Source organism: Neolamprologus brichardi, chromosome 20, assembly GCF_056152115.1.
Source record: "Neolamprologus brichardi isolate AB-2024 chromosome 20, ASM5615211v1, whole genome shotgun sequence".
Lineage (NCBI taxonomy): Eukaryota > Metazoa > Chordata > Actinopteri > Cichliformes > Cichlidae > Neolamprologus > Neolamprologus brichardi.
Window position 1 is genome coordinate 27,313,172 of NC_142123.1, and position 23,022 is coordinate 27,336,193.

Sequence of the window (23,022 nt, forward strand, 5' to 3'; positions counted from 1 at the left end):
ATCAAAATACAACCAGACCCAAATAGTGGCTGTGAAATGCTCCCCACAGCACAAAAAACATCCCCTACCTGTAGGGGTCAAGGGTTCAACTTTTTCCTTTAATTTGCCATGTGTCTGTATTTCATAATGCTGCAAAGCAAAAGCCGCCCAGTCTCTGTGGGCTTCTTCTCCAGTCTGTAATGAAAGCTGTAAAAGGCAGATTGCAGCTCAGCGACACACAGCTGAGCCCAAGTTCCCTTCTGGCATCTCTTTGAATAAGACTGCAAACTCAGTCCTCCGAATGACAGAAGAAGGCTCCCTGGTGAAACAGGAGGCTGTATGGAAAGTTAATTTTAAGGCAGCTAAAGGTGCATGCTGGGGGTCCGAGTTTCCTTTGCTGTCCCTCCCCCACCTGCTCTGTCAGGATAAGTCGAATTTGTCCTCCTCACTCAGGGACCGGGCCTCCTCAGATGGCTCCCTGAGGCTCCCCCCGGCAGGAAGATGTCACGTAGGCAGAGGAAGGGAAAACAACACGCAGCCGACCTCTCTGAGGAACTCTCTGTGCGGCGGGGCTTTGGGTCATCGCCAGTCTTGACATCATCCGGCACTGGGACCCAGATGTACGGATCTCTAATGATGCTTTTCAGAGTGAGCGAACAAAATACTGAGTGTTCAATCAAATCAACAATTTTTTAGTTTTTACTAAGATGAAAGATTAAAAAAAAAGATGGCGGAGATGATCAGAAGGAAAGGGCGGGAACAAAGAACTCAAGTAAAGTCAGTAAAAATCAGTCTGGATCTGTTTAACATGTCTGACAGGCGAGCGTCCAGAGGATCCACGTGGAGATCACTGCAAAGGGATACCGCTTCACTTTGGTAAGTTTTTCCTCCTCCTTGGACATCCCAGTCCCAGCAGAGAATTTTAGCGGAGCTTAAATGAAGCCAGACGGCAGTTCCACCTCCTCCTGCCAGTTTTATGTTCTGTGACATGACGATAATAGATGGAGGTCTGCTGTCTTACCTAAAACTACTAGAAACAGAGCATTTTCTACTAAATTAGGTAAATTATTTCTGCTGTATCATGTATCTTCATTGAAGGAAGGTTTTATATTTTTCTTCTCTTTTTTTTTTGCATGTATAGCCAACTGGATACTGGATTTTTCACACATTGGTTATTTTTCCAAACTTTCAAGCGAAAGCGTTTTGGACTTCCCCAAATAAGTGCTGCATGACTTGGGTATGAGATGCTACAATAATGTTTGATTGTGCAATAAAATGCAAAGCTCAACCTGCACTGTGTGTGTACAATGTGTTTCTTTGTCATTCTCATTGAGAAGCTCAGCGCTTTATTGTACACTACAGATTTATGGTACTTCTTCATGAATAAAAGTAGAGAAAAACTGGTGTCATTTTAGATCTCATTGTTCTTCTTGGTGATTGACAGTTACTTAAGAAGAGGAAGTGGCACATTTTGGAAGCACAATTTAATGAGTACAACTGAGCTCGGTCTATGAAAACACCTTTGCAAATGAGACACAAATCACGGTTCCGGCAGCTCAAAGTGTTCCTGTCCTTGCCTCACTAACATAAAATAGAAAAAAAGTTAAAATAGATCATCCAGAAACAGGAAGGATGTAAAGCATTTTTCAGCATCATCTGGGAGCCCAGGACTGATTCCCACATGGGTGCTTAGCTTCATCATTTTGTAGTCTTGCCAGAGAGCTGTTGTTAGACATAAACCTGCACATAGTAATATTTTAATGGCTTTTGCTCTCAGAGTCTGCTCCAGCATGTTTCAAACACTCGCTGGCTGGAGAGATGGCCCCTGGCTCCACCTGCATGTCAAAGATATTGATAGTTGTGAGTCACTTAGTGGTTCCAGGCTCAGATACCTTTCTTCTGATTTTACTGAACATGAACGCTTTCCCAAAAAGGAGGAAGAGGAGGTAGAGGAAGTCTGTCTGTTTGACCGTCAGCTGAGCTTCGGCGGGGGAGAAGCTCGCCAATGCGAGGAGACAGTTGTGTCTCCTCAAACATGCAAGAACAATTGTTTTCATGTGCCAGACAACTTGGCAAGGCCTTCAGAAGGAGAGGGAGGATGACGGAGAGTGAAGGGTGGGCGGGCAGAGTTGGTAAAAGGAAATCCCAGAGAAGAAATTAGGGAACAATGCACACCGTCTTAACACTGCTCTGTTCTGTTTCAGGCTCGGACAATCAAGCTTTAGGAGTCAGCAGGCTGCCAAAGCCCAGGGCTTGAGGTGAGAATCCAGCAGCACAGACTTGAGGGGTTTTTGCTTCCTTAAATAAACAATTGAACAGGCAGCATGATGCAGCTCTGCAGCGTGTTGTGCCTCACAAAGACAGGATTTATTTCAGTCAGTTACAGAACTGACCAAAACAAAACAAGACATTATCCAGATCAAACGGGAAGGAAAAATAATCTTCCCCACCATGTGGAAGCGTTCATTATTGGATGTTTAGAGGAAGTGTTTGTGTTCATTTAGATACATTTTCTCAGTTTCCCGCAATAAATTCTGTCCCACTATTTCACTATCTTCCCTTTTAAGTTTGGTTTTATTGCTTATTCCTTGTGATTTTTTCTTGTTGGTATGTTTTCCTAGTTTGTCCTGTTTGTTATCCCATACTTGCTGTTAAATTTGTGGTTATCATGACATATGTTTCATTTTATCACTGATTTTAATTTGTTCTCTTTGTCATATGATCACTGATCATGTGGAAAGGACAGAGGATCAACAACCAGCAATAACTGGAAATAATGTAACTGCACAGACATCTACAGGAAAATGGACCTTTAGCTCTCTTCATCTATGACCTCAGTGAATACCTTTCTGATGAGTTTATGGTCTCGTTTGCTAGTTTCAAGTCCTACTGAGCACAACATAGGGCTGATTTCATAAATTGTAGTCAAGATTACAGTCATAAAAGACAATGAAGCGGTCACATTTGGTTCTAAAACTGTGTTTAAAACACAATTAATTTAGAATTAATATAATGATTATTTTCTTGATTTTAGGACCTAGATTTGTGAAATGTTTGTTGCATATTTTCATGCTAGAGACAACCATAAGGCAAGAGGCAGAGTACACCCTGGACAATTTGCCAGCCTGTCGCATGGCTAAAACAGTGAGGCAGACCATTTAAAATCACTAAATAACCTTATAAGCGCATAAATTAATGGCTGTTTTTTAGGTGCAAGTTTTCAAAATACAATGTATTTAATAATTTTTGTTGTTTTTACATATAAACCTTGTTTTGTAATATGTATTCGGTTGTCCTGCTGTGTTTTATTGTGTTTATGTTTCAGTGTTTTCCCTCAATGTTATCGTGGAATAAATTACAACAGGGTATTTTAGATCAGTCTATAACGTGACCCCCTGCTAGCACAGAATCACCGGTACTGTTATGGCCCATCAAAGAGCTATATATCTGTCAAACCCTAGTAAACATGCGTGGTCTTCATGGGAAAGTCTCTGTGTACAGGGCCTGTGGGAGAGATGGCGGAACCATTGGGATGTTTCATTTCAGCAAACAGAGCAAACAGTCAGAGGATTTCCTCAATCAGAGGCGAAAGAGTTTGCAGTGAACAACCTCGCTGACAGAAACATGGAGACCTGCACAAGCAGCTGGGCGTGCTAACAACCTCTGGGATTTACTGTGGCGTGCAACACCCTTTAACAACAGGACTAAGAGGCAGAATCAGACACACACACACACACACACACACACACACACACCATACATTCACTCACTCACATTTACACCAGCAATTAAACCTTCAGAGAGTCACAACTTCGATGAATCTTACAAGTTTTTGTCACTGACTTTTATGACTGCACTATTTCCTTATAACACATAGTTTGCATGAACTTTAAGACTCCCTTGAGCTTGGTTATGACGCTTTTCTTAATCCAGCACAGGAATATCAGCACATCTGCAGCACAGAGATATTTAAGAAATGTGGAGTAGCATGTTTTTGTATAAGCTATTTATTTCTCATGCTGGGATTATTCCCTGTCACAGATCTGAAACTGCTCGCAGCTGCACTTAATGGTGTCCAATAGGAAGTGGCCCAAAAAAAAAGAAAGAAAAAAAAGAGAAAATCCTCATTTCCACCAATGTTCTGCCTTAACATCAGTAAATTTCTATGTCCCTTTGCCAGCTGCTGCTGAATGAGGTATTGTTTAATGCAGATGGTGGAATCCAAAGACCTCACGCTTCCCTTTTCCATAAAGCGAGCCTGCTATTAATAACCATATATCGACCTCCTTTGTCAACAAGAGCGACGCATACAAATAATATGGTTCAAGGAAGACAATGGGGAGTTCCCTGTGTTAAAAACAACAGGATGAGCCAGACTCATAAGAGTGTGTGTGTGTGTGATTAATGTGAGACAATCTGTCTGTGGGAGAAAGATCTTACTGACCGACTTAAGATCTGTTTCATATCTAACATGTTTTGCATTCTTCCCTCTGGTCAGTGATACATTTTTCTCAAGGTGCAGCTGTACTGACCAACAAGACATTAGGTCCTGCACACACCTTTTACAGTTAAGGCCACAATTGTTAGACAAAGACAATTTTTGTAATTTTGCCTCTGTGCACCACCACAGTGGATTTTAAAGTGAACAACCAATATGTGATTGAAGTGCAGATTTTCAACATTAAGACATTTTATATAAAACAAATCTTGCATTACCTGTTTAAGTATCACACCCATTTTTATATATAGTTCCCCCCCATTTTCAGAGGCTCAAGGTTAACTGGACAGACAACATTTTACATATGGGCATTGTTTTGAACGCTGCACTCAGAAGTCTGAAGTCTAGAACCCACTGACATGATAAAATGCTCTGTTTGTTGAGATGCTCTGAGCAGCTTTTACTGCAGTAACCTTCAGCTGCTGCTTGTTTGTAGTTCTTTGTGGATTTAATCTGTATTTAATAACTAAAAAGCATGCTCAGTTGGGTTGAGATATGTTACCTTGATTCCTGGGTTGTTTTTGGAGTATACTTTGGGTCTTTCCCCATTTGCATTGTGCAGAGCTGTCTGGTCAGTTTTGTAGCATTTGGCTGGATCTGAGCAGTACAGCCCTGTGAATTCATTCTGCTACTCCTATCAGCAGTTGCATCACCAGTAAAACACTAGTGACCTGGTTCTACTGGCAGCCATATATGCCTATGCCATAACATTGCCTATATGTGGCATGTTTCAGATCATGAGCTTTTTTTTCTTCTTCTTCATACTGTACTTTTTTATCTCCATCATTCTGATAAAGATCCTCTTTTTATTTCATTTGTCCAAAGTTGTTTTGTTGTTGTTGTTGTTTTGTTTTATTCCTGGACTGTGCAGACTCTTCTGTAATTTAGCCTTCCAGTTCTTGAGTTTAACAACTGGTTTGGACCTCATCGTAAATACTCAGTAATTCCATTCATGAAGGCGTCTCTTGATAATCTGGTCTTTCAGGTCTTTTGGTGTTGCTGAGCTGACCGGCCCATTCATTTATTTTGGCTACTCCTAGTAGTCCTAGTTCTTGCTCTCTGTCTCTCTGACAGGCTTATCTCATTTTTTTCATGTGACAGCCTTTTTTACTTACCTTAATTCTAATACTTTAATGCTTTAATACATTTTTTTTAAATAAAAACTTTATGAATCAAAGCTGATTTAAAATCACCTTTAGTGGTGTCTAAAGGCAAATTGACAAAAACTGTCCCTTTGTCCAACAAGTTATGCACGAAACCTTTTTATGTTTTGTACTGTGAATGTTGTAATTACACATATAATGCTCATAAATTGGTTTCCTTTGTCTTATTGTATTATTGTTTGATGTGTTTTCCGGTGGGAAAGCTGGTCAACCACAAATCCTTGTGTCCACGTTTCAAAGTGTTTAAAGACAAACAGTGAAAGGAAACAGGAAAGGATCTTACATGGTAGCTGCAGCAAAGTGTGAATCATGGAAAGTATAAAAGATTATCATGGCTTCTGCGTCTGAAACATGAAGCCGAGCAGGAGTACCCTAAATCTCTCTTTTTTTTAAACAACCAGCAGGGGAGACACCTGGCCTGCAGCAGCTAATTTTCTTACTAAAATGAAACAAAACAAAATGAATAAAGTCTTTGGCTAATGACTTGTGTTTGACAACTCATAAACTCAACAGGAAAAATCAGACATTTTACCACTGCTTTATGACTGAACATCTTTTTCCAGCAAGAATTATCGCCATCTGGTACCTTCATATAGAGTGCTTGTTTTTATGCACTCCTGCATTGTCCTAATTTTTCCGACCTGGACCTAATATTTTTCATGTCAGTTTTCTGAGACATGACTAGAAAACACTTTGGAGCAACTCCTGTCGTTTTACGTCTGCTAGACAAATAGAGATCAATAAATCTGCTAAACTTGACATAAAAACGCCTCACATTGCCTCAAACTATACACCTGGTATTTTCTTAAAAATCGCATCATCTGGTTTATTTGTTAAACTTTAAAAAGCTCATTCAAAGTCACAAAGTATATAATCCAAGTGTCTCCACAGACTGAAGAGGTCTACTTCTGTCTGCATGACTCTATACTAAAATGATGGCGATTAATGCCACAAAATGTATTTTATTCTAAAATGACTTGATCTGACATGAGAAGCTGGACTTTATATTTATCTCTGACGGAGGACAGCGTGAGAACAAAGTCTCACAATTTTTACAACCTTGTCCCCGACGCTGCTCTTTTTTCGGAGCTGTTCAGATTTCTGGCTGAGGAGGTGGTGCTGCTGCTATTTTTAAAAATTCATTTTTATCTCAGATGATCTCTTTAAACTCCATTCAGATGGTGAAAACCAAAATTGGATGACTTAACACTTTGTATGGTATTTTAACATATCATCCACTTGTGTCTGCTGCACTTTTTATCTTAGACTTTCAGGACTTTTTATCTTTGACTATTAAGTGAGGCAGCATTATCATTGTCTGGACTTTAACAGACAGCGATACCGAGGAGTGTGAATGTGCTTGGCCCCATTCACCTTGCAGGACATGCTTTGGACTCTGCCTTCATAAATGCAGTCGCTTTCATTTTAATGTTACACAGAGATAAAACAATTAAGTACAAAATGCAGGTTTTGAACTGGCCTGGCCCTATCTGAAAAAGTAATTGCCCCCTAGCTGGTTGTGCCACTCTTGGCAGCAGAGAACTCCAATCAAGCTTTTGTGATATGTGTCTTTCACATCACTGTGGAGACAATTTGACCCACACTTTAAAGAACTGCTTTAAATTGTCCACCTGGGAGGTTTTCGAGCATGAAGGGCCTGTTTAAGGTTATGCCAAAACAACTTAATAGCTTTTAAGTCCAGACTTGGGCCAATTCAGAACCTTCATTTTATTTATTCATTTATTATTTTTTTTTGTGCTGGTGTGTGTTGGATCATTGTCCTACTGCATGATCCAGGTGTGCGTGAGTTTCAGGGTACAAACAGTCAGCTGGACACGTTTTTCCTGGTAGAGAGCAGAATTCATGGTTCAAGCAGTTCTTTAGATGTTGTTCTGAGTTCTTTTGTGTCCTCCTGGATGAGTCATCTATTTTGGTAGGCTGGCCACTCATAGGAAGGCTTACCACTTATCAAAGTTTTCTCCATCTATTAGTCATGGCTCTGAACTCACTGAAGTCTCAAAGCCTTTTAAGTGGCATTGAGACTGATAGACATCAATGACTTTGTTTCATATTTGTTCTTGAGTTTCTTCAGATAGTGGCATGATGTGCAGCTTTTCCTTTTCCTTGAGTCAGCAGTTCTCTCATTAATCATACCTGGACATGGCTACTGAAACTGAACTCAGCTTTTCCAAAAAAACAGTTAATCTACGATTTAACGAGAGTGGAAAAAACCATGTGTGCTTTTTCATAAAGGGCAAAGTTTTTGGACAGCCTTTTTTCCTCACTAAATGAAATCATCACTTAAAAACTGTATTTACTGAGGTTATCTCTGTCTAATATTAATTTTGTTTTATGATCTAAAACATGTTAGTGTGACAAATGTGCAAAAAATACGAAATCAAGAAGGCAGCAAAGACTGTGTTACACTGTATACACACACACTGCACCACATGGGGGCATACTTTTCCACTCAGTAAATACCTCCTATTAATATGCTCGGCTTAAAAAGCCCCTTTTACAGGAAACTGGTAAACTATGACTCACTTTCAAGGAAAATGAGAAACACTTGTTACAGTGAACTTAAGTGTTGATTGACTTGTAAAAGATGTGCAGGCTGACACTGGTCATCAAGGTGAGTTAAATCTGAATTTTAGAGCATCATCAAAACTTTTTGCAGGTGCTTCCAAATATTCAAACTGTAGCTCTCTTCTCTCTGAACGCCGTGGTTTGTTTATCTCAGCTGTTGCTGTTGCATTATGCGAGCCAGAGTAAAATCGATATCAAAAGAAGCTGCAATGAAGATGTCTCACTTGAGTGTCCAGTTGCTGAAAAGAACAGCAATTTCCTCTCTGTGGCATGGTACAAGGTTAGTCATTTACTTCAGGCTTAAAAGTGTAGATTGTATTTTGTAGATGTAAATTTTGTAAACATCAAAACTGCTTGTGTTTGTTATTTAACAGGTAAACAATGGGAATAAACATGGCATTATCAGGAGGGGTAATGGTGAGGATCCAGTGTACTACAACTTTTCTCGTGAGGTCACATTTGGGGAGAAGCAGAATCTTCTTCTGCGTAAGGTTTCACCTGCCGATTCAGGCGATTACGAGTGTGCCATCAGCGCAAATGTAGGGGGTCAAAACGAGAATCACAAAGTCAGCCTGATCATTAATGGTAAGCTTTCAATTAAATATCGCTGGCAGAAATATGAGTTTTCGCTACCTCAGGTAGCGCATTGAAACTGAGCTACATATGAGCCTAGACAATGTATTGACATATTTGCTGATCTTGAGAGACAGAGTCAGAGTTTATTATGGCAAAGCATCGTCTTCGTACAGGGCAGTTAAAGCTCTGTAGGATATACAGAATGTTAAAGGTTTATCAGGAAATGTGAATATTGAACAAATGTTTGCTAATTTAAATGTATTTATTGATAAATGTACAGTGAGGTGTTAATGAAACTGTATACGATAAACCTAAATATACTGTAAAATATATATACAGATATGTCCTCATATGGGACAATGATTTTATAACACAATAAAGTCATCATTGCTTAACAAAGTATAAAACACTACTGAGCAGACCTGTAAGTGTAAGTGGCATCAAAGCCAGTGCATCATATAATTCTCACACAAGTCTCAGGAAGTCTCAGGAAGTTAAATCTATCTAACAGTCTTACATAATTTAACCCCCGCCGTACCTCTGCAAACTGTCATGATGCCACATCAAAAGGCAGGAAAAGCATCTCCAGAAATCACACTTTTTCCATTTCCACTGTGACATTTAAAGAGCATATTTTCCATCCAGCCTCTTTTATTATTTCAAGCAAAAAAAATTTCTAATGGGAAAATGTTTAATTAAACCACATTTGTATCCCAAATGCAGAAATTCTGCATAACTGATATCACAGTTTTTCAGGAAGTAATTTGAAATCAATTCAAACTGATATGCAAATAACCTCACTTTGTGCTATAGTGATTTTTTACTTTATGTCGTCTAAATACAGAATGCGTGCCCACAGCTCCGCTGACAACACTGCATTATTTGAACACAACAATGACAGCTCCGACCAGTCCGCCCTGCCAGACACAACTCCTGGACCTGCCGGTCACGTGGAGCATAGCTGGCTATGCGGCAGTGGCCCTGGCCAAAATAGTTCTGTCTCTAATCGTCATCTGGGTAAATATAGTCTTTTATTTTTCTGCACACAGAGGAGAAATTAAACATTTAGGGGATATTTTGGTACACGCAGCACTTCAGATACTTAAACAGTTTTAAGCCTATTTCACTAGCGCCTGATCACAGAGACCATGGGGTAAATAGATTCAAAGATGACTTCTAAAGTCACAGCCACTTAATAATTTGACAGTTGCTAAGTCTTCTCTTAATAACACATTAAACCGTTTCACATTGTTCATTTGGGGGATTTTCCTCAGTGTTTCCAGTAATGTGGCTTTTGATTTTTGGGGAAAAGAACAACCGTTGTTGGGTGTTTAAAAAACAAAACAGTGTTTTGTTGGTGCACACATCTTTGCTCCTTCATAAATAATAAAAATAAAGTTATTAATTATTCCCCATTTCCTAGGTCACAGTCAGCAACTTGACCCTTTGCCCCTAAAATTGACCACATTTTGGTCTTGCAGTGCCTACCAGAATGACTAATACTGTCTTTTTTATTGAGAAGACAGTTTCCAAATGTAAAGTACACAAAGTGAAACGAAAGCAAACAGAGAATTACACAGGACTCCAACTGTAATTTACAGGCTTATGATTGCTACAATAAATTATTGCCTTTCAAAAAATCATCATAGACAGTTTAGAAAGGAACTATTGGTTAAGTTAGCTAAGTTTAATCAAAACAGATAGAAAAGGGATAAGACTTGATTTTTAACACACTTGCAAAAATCAAACATCACAGTCTTTTCTGGTTTCAAAACAGAATCAGCGGTGAAGCTAAAATTTCTTCCATGTAAACTGATATTTAAAGTAAGATGTGTAGCCTGAGCTGAGGGAGCAAAACAATTAAAACATCTATGTCTTACCAGTTTTTATCAAGAAAGAAACGTTCACCCATTCTGTCTGAAAACATTGTGGTTTTAGGGACCTAGAAACACATCTGGTGGAAACATATGTAGGTAAAAACAGATAAGGCTGAAACTAGAACTGTGTGAAAAAACCACAGAGACAAGTAAAGAAGAAATTCAACTTTTTTAAGTGTCCTTACTTTTATTTACCAGCCCTAGAAAAGTTCAAGATGTGGTTAAAGTGAAGGCTTTCAGGTTCAATTCAAAGGGTTTAGCTATTTCCTAATACCCCATTTCCAGAGGCTCACAAATCATGATGCAAAATAACAATGTCAAATATAAGGAATTCCTCTAATTATTGGATGAACAATTTTTTGCAGTCAACGACTGACAGAAGTATAGAAGCCATGGACATCACTAAATCCTTGTCTTTCCACTCTCCGTCATCTGCAGTAAATGCTCTGCGTGGCCTTTACACAAGCCGCCTCCAGTTGCTGCTCTCTGCGAGTCTTTTGGGGTTTGGTTTTGTATTTAATGACAGGTGTATTTAATCAGGTGACTGACTCGGCCCTTGAGTAATATCCAATTTCTTTGCATTAAAAAACTCTTGGGGGTACTTTTTTTTGTATATGTTGGGTTTTTATCCATTTGCACTGTGGACCACAGTGAATCAGTTTTGCAGCATTTGGCTGATTCTGAGGGGAGCGTGTAGCTACGTACACTTACCAGTTACGTCATCAATAAACACCCTGGCTCCACTGGCAGCTGTAGACTTTAACAATAATACGCCTACATCCTCAAGAGTTTTATTCACTTAGTTCATGTGAAGTTGCTTATCTTACCTAGAAAATGATTCTGCGATTTTTTACTTCAGTTGTCTTCATTGTCATTCTTTTTAAGAATGTACCAGATTTTTCAGTTTTGTCCTTTGCTTACTTTTTTTACTGTCTTTTTTTATTTTAATTTATTCAGAGGCCTAATGATGGCCTCCCTGCACTGACATCTCTTTGGAACTCAGATTTTAAATCACAGTGAAAAACTGTATAAACATAAATTCAACACTTTAAATCTGCTTTAGATGATAGGTCTGCTTCATTTTGCAATGAAATATCAGGGGAACAGAGCTCATCTGTACATGAAACTTGTGCCAGTTGTGCAATTAATTTTGAGCCTCTGAAAATGGGAGAATATCTATAAAAATAATTAATCCCTAATCAGTTAATACAATGCTTTTGTTAAACCCCTTGAATTCAACATAGAAGGCGCCACTTCAATCTTGACTGTTTGATTTAAAAGCATGGTAGTATACAGATTTAGAGTATATTTCCCAGACTTTGTAGAAATAAAAATAAAGAATTTGTATACAAGTCAAGAGAGCCTAAACAGACATTTTCAAGAATATATTTATGTTTGTGATTACGTGAACACAACAATGTAAACACTGCAACAGAAGAAACGATTGTGTATGGTATGATCTGGTGGTTGTAGTTCAGGAAGTAGAGCAGGTCATCTACTAACTGGAGGTGGTCCATTCTCTGTGTGGTGAGGCCTGGTCAGTGGTGCCATGCGGACGCACCTGCATGGCATCCACAATCACGCCAGCCGTGTTAAAAACACAGGGAAGAAGGGGTTGTTGGGTATGGTGGTGTGTTGCATGTGCGGCTGGCAGCTTGTGAGCTGCAGCCGGGCCAAATAAAAATGGTCTTTACCTTGCAACTTTATTGCAAGGTAAAGAGCAAGTACTTCATGAGAATCAGAAGGAAAAATTCCCTTTTAACAGGAAGAAACCACAAAACCACAAAACCAGGGAAGTTTGATAATGACTAATGATTAAATGTGGAGTGGTGTATAAACATGAGAGTGAAAAGAGGTGAGTAAAGAAGAAACTAATAATGAATATAAAAAATAAAAATCTTTTTTCATTTTGATAGCCTGATTTCATTTAGTACAAAAATCAAACTAACTAATGAAGAAGTCAGGGAGCATTTCTTTTAGTAGAGGACAGACATTACAGAGATGTCTCTTAATGTAACAGTAATGGCTTAATATCACTGTTGACGTTATCTCTAATATTCTAAATACTACGTAAATAACACAGTTAGTGTGAAAACCCCATTTCCTGTTAGTCAGTAATGTCACTGCCATCCTCCAGTTGATAATGTGCACCCATGCAACAGTTTGGTTGATGTGGTTCATGTTGTTGAGAAAATGTAGGCAAACAGCCTCTATTTCTGCACTGCATTTCCTGTTTAACTCTGATGGTATTTCTTCCTACAGTCAAAGCTGACAGTCTTGTTTCCAGCATAATTCCCTCAATGTATCTTGTATGTACATTTTTTTTTTTTTCTGTGTGTTTCTTTGAAAATCCAGGTTATTCGTCTCAGATCTTCAAGGCAACGATATAATAAGTGGCATGACTGAACCAACAATACAGACCGTCTACACACAGCCTTCCACGCGAGCGGGGAATTTTTTCCTTTTTAATTTATTCTATTTCTAAATGAGTTTTGTAAGACTCGTGTATTTTTTTTTTTTTACATGTAAATTGTAACACAGTTTTTGAGACCTCTACATAATGAATGTAAATTTTCAAATGTAAGAAATAATAAACACTCCGGTTTTAACAAATTAGTATTTTCTGGCAGTTATTTCATGTTTCGGGCGTTACAGGTTTAAAAACACGCCTCGTCTCTTTATTGGTAACAAGGAGGTCAACGTTAACAGGCAAAGGTACACGATTTGTTTATTTCCTGTGGCCTAGTTATTTTCGTCCACCACAATTAGTTTCAGAAAGCAAACGTCCACAGAAAGCAAAAGTATTGTATCAACTCTTTAAGAAGTATAATCATTTTTATGCATAGTCCTTCATTTTACAAAAGCTCAGAAGTATTTCTAGACTAGTATATGTATATTCTAGCCTAGTGTATTCTAAACTAGTGTATGTTTTTCATCTTTGGATGAAAACCTTTGCAGCCTGCCTGAAATCTAAGACCTACAGACTTCTTGGGTTGCTTTTGCAGTATGCTTTGAATCGTTATCGATTTGCACTGTGAAGCACTGTCTGATGATCTGAGCAGAGAGCAGAGCCTTGTACAATTCACCTCGCTGCTTCCATCAACAAGCTATCCTCAATAACCACTAGTAACCAAGTTCTTCTGGTAGCCTTACATGCCCACACTATGACACTGCCTCCTCTGTGTTCAATAATGTTGTTTGGCTTGGGGTGCTGTTTCTCTCCTTCTTCATACTGTTTTCTTCCTGTCATTCTGCTACAAGTTAATCTTGGTTACATCTGACCAAATGTTTTTTTCCTAGAACTCTTGAGGTTCTTTTAGATGCTTTGTGGTGAAGTGTAATTTAGCCTTCCTGTTCTTGTGTGTAACCAGTGGTTTGTTCCTTGTTGTAAACCCTCTGCACGAAGATGTCTCTTGATTTTAAACTTTGATGATGATAAAACTGGAGAGTTCTTGACTTCATCAGAATTGTTTTTCTTAACCATGGAAATAACTCTGTCAGCATGCACAGTGGTCTTGGGGCTTTTGTGGTTGCTGAGCTTGCAATTGCATTCATTCTTTTTAAGCATGTACCAGACTGTTGATTTGGCCACTCCTGACAAATTATCTAATAGGTTTTTTTCTGCTTATCAACCTAATCATGGCGTCTTTCACTTGCATCGACATCTTTTAGGACGTCGGTGTTAGAGTTCCAAATGCATGTTTAACACTTGGAATCAACTCCTGATGTTCCAGTTTCTCTTAGTTTGTCGTGAAATAACGAGAGAACAGACCTCAGTTGTTCAATTCCTCCTGAAAATGTGGCACTATACATAAAATTAGCTGGACATATAAAACTACTGCTATAGTCAGTAGTTTTATAGTTTCAGTTTCAGGGACAGTTTCAGTAACGTACAAGAGGAAACCAAACAGTATTGAGGTCTATTGCAGAGCAACAACTAAACTCACACTATCCTTTTTCCTGTGGAGAAATTGGTTTTAGTCATCATATTTCCAAATTATTCTGAAACCCACATCGTTTGGTAATCTGCATCACAATGTAAACGTGTCATTGCTTTTCATTTGCATATTTGTCATATATAGCACTGTATATAATTTCCATGGAGCTCATCTAATAATTCCCTATCAGATAACTTTAACAACAACATGTAAGCAACTGTAACTGAGTGTTCCTTCCTCCTTTTCTTTTTTCAAATGTCACAGTCTACCAACACCCAATGCAGTTTTCTTGATTTTGAGGTCTTGTTTATAAAAAGTTAAACACACCCTTACTGCATCCATAGGAATTAAGAGGCCAAGTAACATTGAGGGGGTGCTAATCACATTCACTTGATTAACTGATCATCAGTATGTGCCACTTTTCCCTTTTACACAGCTGACTCTCGTCAGTAATCAAAAGTATTAAATCCCAGGGAAAGGTGAGCTCTGGGCCAGAGTGCCATGTGAGTGTTTGTAGCTAGTGAGCTGCTCTCTTTCTTTTTGGCTTACGTTTTACTTTATTGACCAACACCTGAGTTTTGTTTGTTTTCTTAAATGGTGATAGCGGCTTGTCCGTCTCTTTTAGTTGAGCTACTTTAATAAAACTCTTTAATGTAACCCTTATGCCTTCTTGTCTCCTTTTTCTGACCCGGACACTTTTTGTTACTTCCCATCCACCGCCTAGACCCCTCAGGGGAACGTAACAGATCGATCATTATACAGTTTTGTTTGAAGAGAGAGAGACCAGAAAACAAGCTGGTGCTCTTTTATGAGGAAGTAACACCTATAACTAAACTTAGCACAAAAGGTAAGGAAACTTGTTCTTTGTTGTAACAATGCTTCTTGGCAAGAAATCTTATACTTTTGGAAAGCTTGTTTATTTCCCATCAAATGGGTTTGAGTTGAGTATGTGGGCTGCACCCATGAAAAGCTTCCCAGATCTTTTCTGCCAATGCCAAACAGGTTATGCTGTAATTAACTCTTGTTTGGTGTCATTTATTGACATGACTGAAGTCTGAAGAAACAAGACATATCGTAATTTCACAATGTATTAATTTAACGAAAGCATGTGGAAAGCCATACACAGCCACAACAGCCTTGTTGTAAAGCACAGGCGTCAAACTCCAGGCCTCGAGTGCCGGTGTCCTGCAGGTTTTAGATGTGTCCTTGATCCAAAACAGCTGATTTAAATGGTTAATTAACCTCCTTAATGTGTCTTGAAGTTCTACAGAGGTCTGGTAATGAACTAATAGTTTGATTCAGGTGTGTTGACCCAGGGTGAGATCTAAAACCTGCAGGACACCGGCCCTCAAGGCCTGGAGTTCGACAACCCTGTTGTAAAGGCTCACCATTCAGCACACTCACTTCATCAGATGCACCTTGTTTCTTTTCCTCACCTTTGATTGGGTGCGGTGCTTGCCCTTAATTGCACTCACCTGTCACCCGTTATAAAAGGACTGCACTTTATACTACTGAGTTCATGTATTGTTTTGAGTTACTTAAATCACACTTTATTTCCTTTCAGAAATAGCAGTCCATGTGTGTCTTTTATTTTGCTCATTATTCAATAAAATGAGAAACTTGCAAGTGATTGCTGACTGTTCATTCTCATTTTGATCGAATGAGCCATGATGGTAACAATCTCCAACCTCCTCTGAACCTTCATTCAAAACAAGCCTAGCACCTCCTCCTCATGCATGGAAAACAGGCCTGGCTGTGAAGGGCAGTCGTGGCAGGTCTACTGGAAGCCCTATGAGACCAGAGATTAGCTGTCTTCAGTCTATTCCACATTGTCTGGGTAGAGAGCTGCCAGCCATATCATCCTGCAAACTTTGACTGGAAATCTGCAGGACTGCCTACAGTTTCCAATTCTTGACAGGGTGGTGAAGTTGCCCTATGGCATTGACCCTATACAGATCAGTCAAATGTGGCCTGCTTGGTGAAGACACCAATTGACCACTGTAGCAGGTCCATGCTCATGGGTGCTGCTAATCAGGCACTTGGCTGTCAGCACCTCAGGAGCAGAATAACCAGTTTGGCATTGGCAGGAAACATTTGTCAAGTTTTTCATGGTTTAACCCACATACTCAACTCTGCTGCTCAAGCCACAAATGTATTTTCCTTACGAACATGGAATTGGTTAAGGGGGGAAATAAACAGGATTTCCAACATGTAATATTTATTGCCAAGAAACATTATTACATCAAAGAAATAAATCAGCCAAATATAAATTTCCTTACTTTAAAGTTTTCAAAATTAAAATTTCGAAATTAATAGCATTCATTTTCACCCCCACAGAGCAGCTTCTTTTGGGTGTTATGACTGCAGTTTAAGTTGCAGATAATAAATATTTTAAACTTAGACACAGACTGAATGCTTTCTCCTTACGTTATTTTTATCCTAAACTCTGATAAGATACTGCTCCACAACAGATTCACATTTTAAAAACATGCTTAACTGCTTTCATGCTGAAGATCAATACCCATCATGTCTGCTTGTATCATTATGATTAACTCATCCATTTTCTGGATCAGTAGCACAAAATATATATTTTTACAAAAACAGAAATGAGACTTCTGTGTTAAGAGGAAGTAAACCGATTTACTGGCATTCCACAACACTGAGCTCTTCCTGTGTGTACCACCCTTAATTCCTGTTTAAGAAGTGAAAGTGTAGCATAAGCTTGTGCTCTACAGTCTGCACAGACTTGGACTATTGTTGGTGCAGGATTCTAGCAGCTAGAATAAATGGTTCACTCAGTAGAGTGGAGTAAATACCTACCTCTGAGTTCTCCTCCTGCTTTACAAAGTCAGACACAGGATACACGTCATTGTGTTTGTAAATACGGATTAGAGATTATACAAGAGGTGAGGTGGGAGTACATGCTGCTCACTGGGAGCAGCATGTACAGTGTGGAAAATAATGTGCAGAGGCCACCATCTACTGGCAAATCCTCAGAAAACATCACAGTCTGGCAAACCGGCACAACAGCTGACTTATCCAGAATGACACTGGACTTTTAAAAAATATTTAAAAGACAACCTTTTAAATAATGGCCTATGATTACAAAATGTTTGGATGCACTTTCAAATTGTGCATATGTGCTGTGTTTAATGCACCTGAAGAGCATTCAACATGAAAATAGAGTCAGGGGCCACTAGTGCAATGCTTGGGTAACAAAAGTTATATACTGAACAGGGTGTTCAGTATATAACTATTAAGTAAGTACATTTTTTCAGCTCCAAATTAGGTTAAACGGAGCAGAACATTTTACAAAGCTATGATAATGAAATTTCTTTAGTCAACCAGTTAGGCGCTTAGTCAAGAAAGTAACAAAAAGTACAAAAATTCAATGAATCTTCCAAAACAGACCCCAACAGCACATGCTGACTCACAAAAAATAGCACTGGAAAGAGGGCTCAAATGTAGGACACTGAAGCCAGTTAAATACACAAACAAAAAAGGCAAGCCTTTGATGGCCAATGGAAAAACCGAAGATACAAATTCCAACAGGTGAGTAAATAAAACAGAAATTCACACACGGGGCACAAGAAGCTAGGGAAGGCCAGCCAGAGTGAACAGTGAACCAGTGTTATAAATGTGGAGAGCTAATTAGGGGATTATGTGAATGCAGGCACAAGTAGGTTGGTTTTAAGTTTTGTGTCTTAATGGAATTAAATGATTTCTATTTTTATGTTGTCATCACATGTAGTGGTAGAAAACATTTCTAGAGTCTGCAGGGCGAAGAAGGAAACGGTTAACAATGTTTCTATCTTCTACCCTTTAAAAGCCGGCAACCTTTGACAACTTCTGCACATTTCAGCCCATTTTGACCTTTAAAACCTCTCATTTTTATAACAGGGTTAATGCATAGAGGACTCAGATGACCATCAAAAGGTGTTTACTTAGTTTAAAACCACAAATTTCTCAGGCAATGGAAGGAAAAAGCAATCTGTGTCAAGCGTTATGTCCTTTATGTTTCCTCATATTTATACTCTAATGGTATTCTTTGTGTGGCAGCATTATGAAGTAGTCACAAAGTTCTAGGGAAAACAAACTTACCCATGGATGCTGACACAGTAAACACTAAATACAACACAAGTGGATGATTTTTGCAGCAAATACATAGCAGCAAAATAAGTTTTATTTGATCTTTTCGAGTCTTCTTTGAAATTGCTGTCAACCGTTTCTGAGAATAAAAAGCTTTTCTGCACTTTGCAAATAATGTTTGATGTTTTTCTTTTTACATATGTTTTATGGATTTAGAGAATAGAATAGAATAGAATAGAATAGAATAGAATGCCTTTATAGTCACAATACAGACGTACAATGAGTTACAGAGCATCTCCTACTCAGTGCAAACATGTGGGAGGAGAAAGGGAGGTGAGGTGCACAGTTTCAGCACTATATACATATGAACAGTATTTAGAAAAAACATTAAATAAACAAGTAAATAAATAGTGTTATGTATTTACAGTGTGGGTTGTTGCAGGTAAAATTAAGTGGTGGTTTATAGAGGGACGTCCTTGGAATGGGGGGTGGAACTGTGTTACCAGTGCATGTATGAGTTCAGGGTGGTTATGGTTCTTGAAAAGAAACTGTTCTCGAGTCTGTACACCTGAACACTTCCCCTGAGGGAAGCAAGTTGAACGGGTCAAAACCAGGGTGGGAGCTGGGGGATACTAAGATACCCACCCAAGCCCGCTGCCTCTCACCAAGGGCAACTTCAGACTGAGACAGACTCCAGTGAATGGAGAATGGAGAATCTAGAGCCCAAGCCATGCGTTGAGGTGGGCCTCACTATATCTAGTTGGTACCCCTCAGCCTCGTGCACTAACTCAGGCTCCTTCCCCACCAGAGAGGTGATGTTCCATGTCCCAATTTCTAGTCTTGGTAGCCTGGGATCAGTCTGCCAGGGCCTTCACTCCTGGTACGGCCACCAAACACTTGCTCTCAGGCACCCTCCCTGGGCCTGGCTCTAGGCCAGGGCCCCGGTAACCCTATCCCGGGCCGGGTGAACTGTTCCCTTGATCTTGCACTCATAGGGCTCTTCTGAGTCGCTCTTTGTCTGGTACCTCACCCAGAACCAATTTGCCATGGGAGACCATACCAGGAGGCAAAAGCCCCCGGACAACATAGCCCCTAGGATCCCTGGGACACACAAACTGCTCTACCACGATAAGGTAGCGATTCGCAGAGGGGTAGTGTAGTTACCTGAAATAAAAAAAATAAAAGTTACATTCTAAGAAAAACAGCAAATTGAAATACTTTATATTTACAAACTAAAAAATGAAGCAAGAATGCATTTAATGTGTTTCTGTCTTTGTCAGGTTTAATTTCTTTTTTCTTTTTCTTTTTTTTTTTTTTTGATGTACTGTATTTGAAAACTAAGTGTTGAAAATTGCTAAAGTGGAATAGAAGGACCTTAAAGCACACCATCTTTATGACTTCTTAGTATGACATTTCTTGGTATTGTGTATTCATGTTTAGATACTTTTACAAGCTTAACAAGCAACTCTGAGGTAGTCTTGTGTGACTAGTTTGTGTCTCTCTGTCCATCTGAGGCACAGAGGAAACTTGCAGGAGGAGAAGTGCAGAATGCACAGGTGTATCCTTTTACTCTTGAAGTATAAAAGAGCCATTGCACACAGCTGGAACACACACACCATTTAGTTATTTAAGTTCACCAGCAGCATAACCTGTTCTTTAACTTGTATACATGTCTAAAAATAAATCTTTGTTTGTTAGCTCACATTACCCGGGGTTGGGCTGGGAAAGGCACACTGTAGCTGCTTCCTTGGCTGGAGTTTGGCCTCTTGTCTTGTCCTGTGTCCTTGACCTTCTTGCTTATTATAGGGTCTTCTCTTTGGTTTTATGGTTGCTTATTGTTATATTAGATTTTCAGATTATTTTATATCTCAAGCTTTTGCTCATCTTTATTGATACTTGTATTTTTGCTTAGGGCTTATTTCATATAATATATATAATAATAATATAATAATTCTTTAATAGCCTTGTTCCTTTCAACTGTGTGAAGTTTAAGTGGATTTTGGTATTTTATTTGTGTTTAGTAAGTTACTTCCTGTTTTATTTTGGTAGTAGTGATGGAATTTCCGGATCTTTTAGAGAACCGGCTCTTTCAGCTCACATCACTAAAAAGAGCCGGGTCTTTCGGCTCTGAACCGGCTCTTCAGGTTGTTTTGTTGCTTTAATTAATTTATTATTAACAATAATATAAAATTATGCACAAAAGGAATTACTAATGTAAAAAATGTCCAAAGACATGCAGCTTGTGGGGATAGGTTAATTGGATAATCAAAATTGCCACTAGGTGTGAATGTGCGAGTGAATGAGAGTGCGAATGGTTGTCTGTCCCTGTGTGTTGGCCCTGCGACAGACTGGCGACCTGTCCAGGGTGTACCCCGCCTCTCGCCCTATGACAGCTGGGATAGGCTCCAGCGCCCCCCGCGACCCTGAAAAGGATAAGCGGAAGAGAATGGATGGATGGGAAAAAAAAGTGGTTTTATTTATATATGTTTATATATAAATATATGTGGTGGCCCCTAGAGACAAAGCACATACAAACTCCAAAGCACATACAAACCCCAAAACACATTCCTAGAGTTAACTGAACTTCCAAAACAGAGCTACCCAGATCACTTAAATTACACAATTGAAAGTATATGTGTATTGTTTGTGTATTTATACACAGGCACTCATATATATTCAAATAATTTTTAAAAAAAAAAGTTAATTTACCTGTTACTAACTCACACCAAATCCGGTCGTTGGTACTTGCTGACTTGTGTAGCCACTAGGTAACAAAAGCTCAACACTGCGCCCTAGCATCCTGGAGCACTTCTGTTGTCTTTTGTACGTGTTTGGGAGTGTGTATGTGCTTTGTCTCTAGGGGCCACCGTAAATATACTTTTATTTATTCACTCCACATAAAATGTAATAAATAAATCATATAATACAAAAACCAACTAGTCACAGTTCAGCTTTTAACTATTTAAATTTTCAGCTTTTTCCTTTTAAACAAATTTAAAATGAAACAACATAAAACACTACAAACCACAACACAATTAAATATAAATTAAAATATGAAAACAAAAAGAAGATGCACATTCTCTGTCATATGGGCCTGCATGAATAAACTTTCTGAATCCTTTATCATCCGCAACTGAAAATAGTTGTGGATGATTACTATACCTTTCTAATGTGACGTTGTTGTCCCTGGCTCTCTTTCTCTCTCTCTCCCTCCTGCTCTGTTCCTGTGCTACTGCGAGTGTGACTACCACTCGTAACTACTACTAACAAAAATTCATTAAAAATCATCCTGAATAGTTGAGGTCCAACTTTCAACACATCCCTCCTCTGGGACGGACACCTACTGTACCTGTGTGCCAAGTTTCAGCCAGATTTACTGTACAATTCCTCAGAAATTAAAGGACATTTATATTCAATTCAATACAGTTAATACACTACAATTATGGAAATTTTAAAAATTCATTAAAAATCTTCCGTAATAGGTTAGGTCCAACTTTCAAGACATTTTTCCTCTGGGAAACCTGCTGTACCTGTGTGCCAAGTTTCAGCCAGATTTACTGTAATATTCTTCAGAAATTCAAGGAAACTTGTGTTCAGTTCAATACAGCCAATACAATAGAATTATGTCTATTTAAAAAAATCATTAAAAATCATCCTGAATAGTTGAGGTTCAACTTTCAACACATTCCTTCTCTAGGACACCTACTGTACCTCTGGGCCAGGTTTCATTTCAATCCGCTGCATTAATAATTGTTTAATATTGATGGATCAAAAGTGCTGCTGAGAGAGTCATAACAGGGACTATAAAGAGACAGCATATTTGCTTGTCTTCACTGACTCGCTTTGAAATCCAGATTTTAATTTTGGAATATTAGATGTACTTGTGGTTCCTATAGAATTTTAAGATTGAACAGGAATCAGAGTCTTCATCTCTCAGGCCTCTCTTCTGTGGATGCAGCTCACATCATTCTGTACAATACGATCATTTTTAATTCTACAACTGTTTATAACCTGCATAGTTCACATTTCTGTACAGCTGTATATCTCGTATTTCTGTTTAGTTTTTTTTTTTATTTCATATTCTGTATAGTTTTTCATATTTATATCCTGTTCATAGCTGGTACATAGCTTGTACTCACTACAGCCTGTACATACTTATAGTTATAGCATATTCATAACATACCTTCATACCGTGTACATTGTAACATACCATAATAGACCCATTTCTGTAATATACTTACATACCTATATTATTGCTAATATATATTGTAATATATCTATATCATGGCTAAAGCACTTCTTGATGGATGCAAACT

At 38.7% G+C, this 23,022-nt stretch overlaps 1 protein-coding gene across 1 annotated transcript; it reads left to right on the plus strand.

The window, feature by feature from the left end:
- Positions 1-8,183: 8,183 nt before the first annotated feature.
- LOC118454432 (uncharacterized) lies at positions 8,184-13,124 on the plus strand. The gene is made up of 5 exons (XM_035909231.2): positions 8,184-8,272; positions 8,381-8,506; positions 8,601-8,811; positions 9,647-9,819; positions 13,035-13,124. The coding sequence occupies exons 1-5, from the start codon at positions 8,246-8,248 to the stop codon at positions 13,083-13,085; spliced, it is 588 nt and encodes a 195-aa protein (XP_035765124.1). The 5' UTR covers positions 8,184-8,245; the 3' UTR covers positions 13,086-13,124.
- The last annotated feature ends 9,898 nt before the right edge of the window (positions 13,125-23,022 follow it).

Bases quoted from the DNA above. Each gene is read 5' to 3' on its own strand.
- LOC118454432 (XM_035909231.2), top strand. From the start codon at position 8,246: ATGTGCAGGCTGACACTGGTCATCAAG. The intron at 8,507-8,600 runs GTTAGTCATTTA...GTTATTTAACAG, and splicing joins TCTCTGTGGCATGGTACAAG to GTAAACAATGGGAATAAACA. The intron at 8,812-9,646 runs GTAAGCTTTCAA...GTCTAAATACAG, and splicing joins AGTCAGCCTGATCATTAATG to AATGCGTGCCCACAGCTCCG.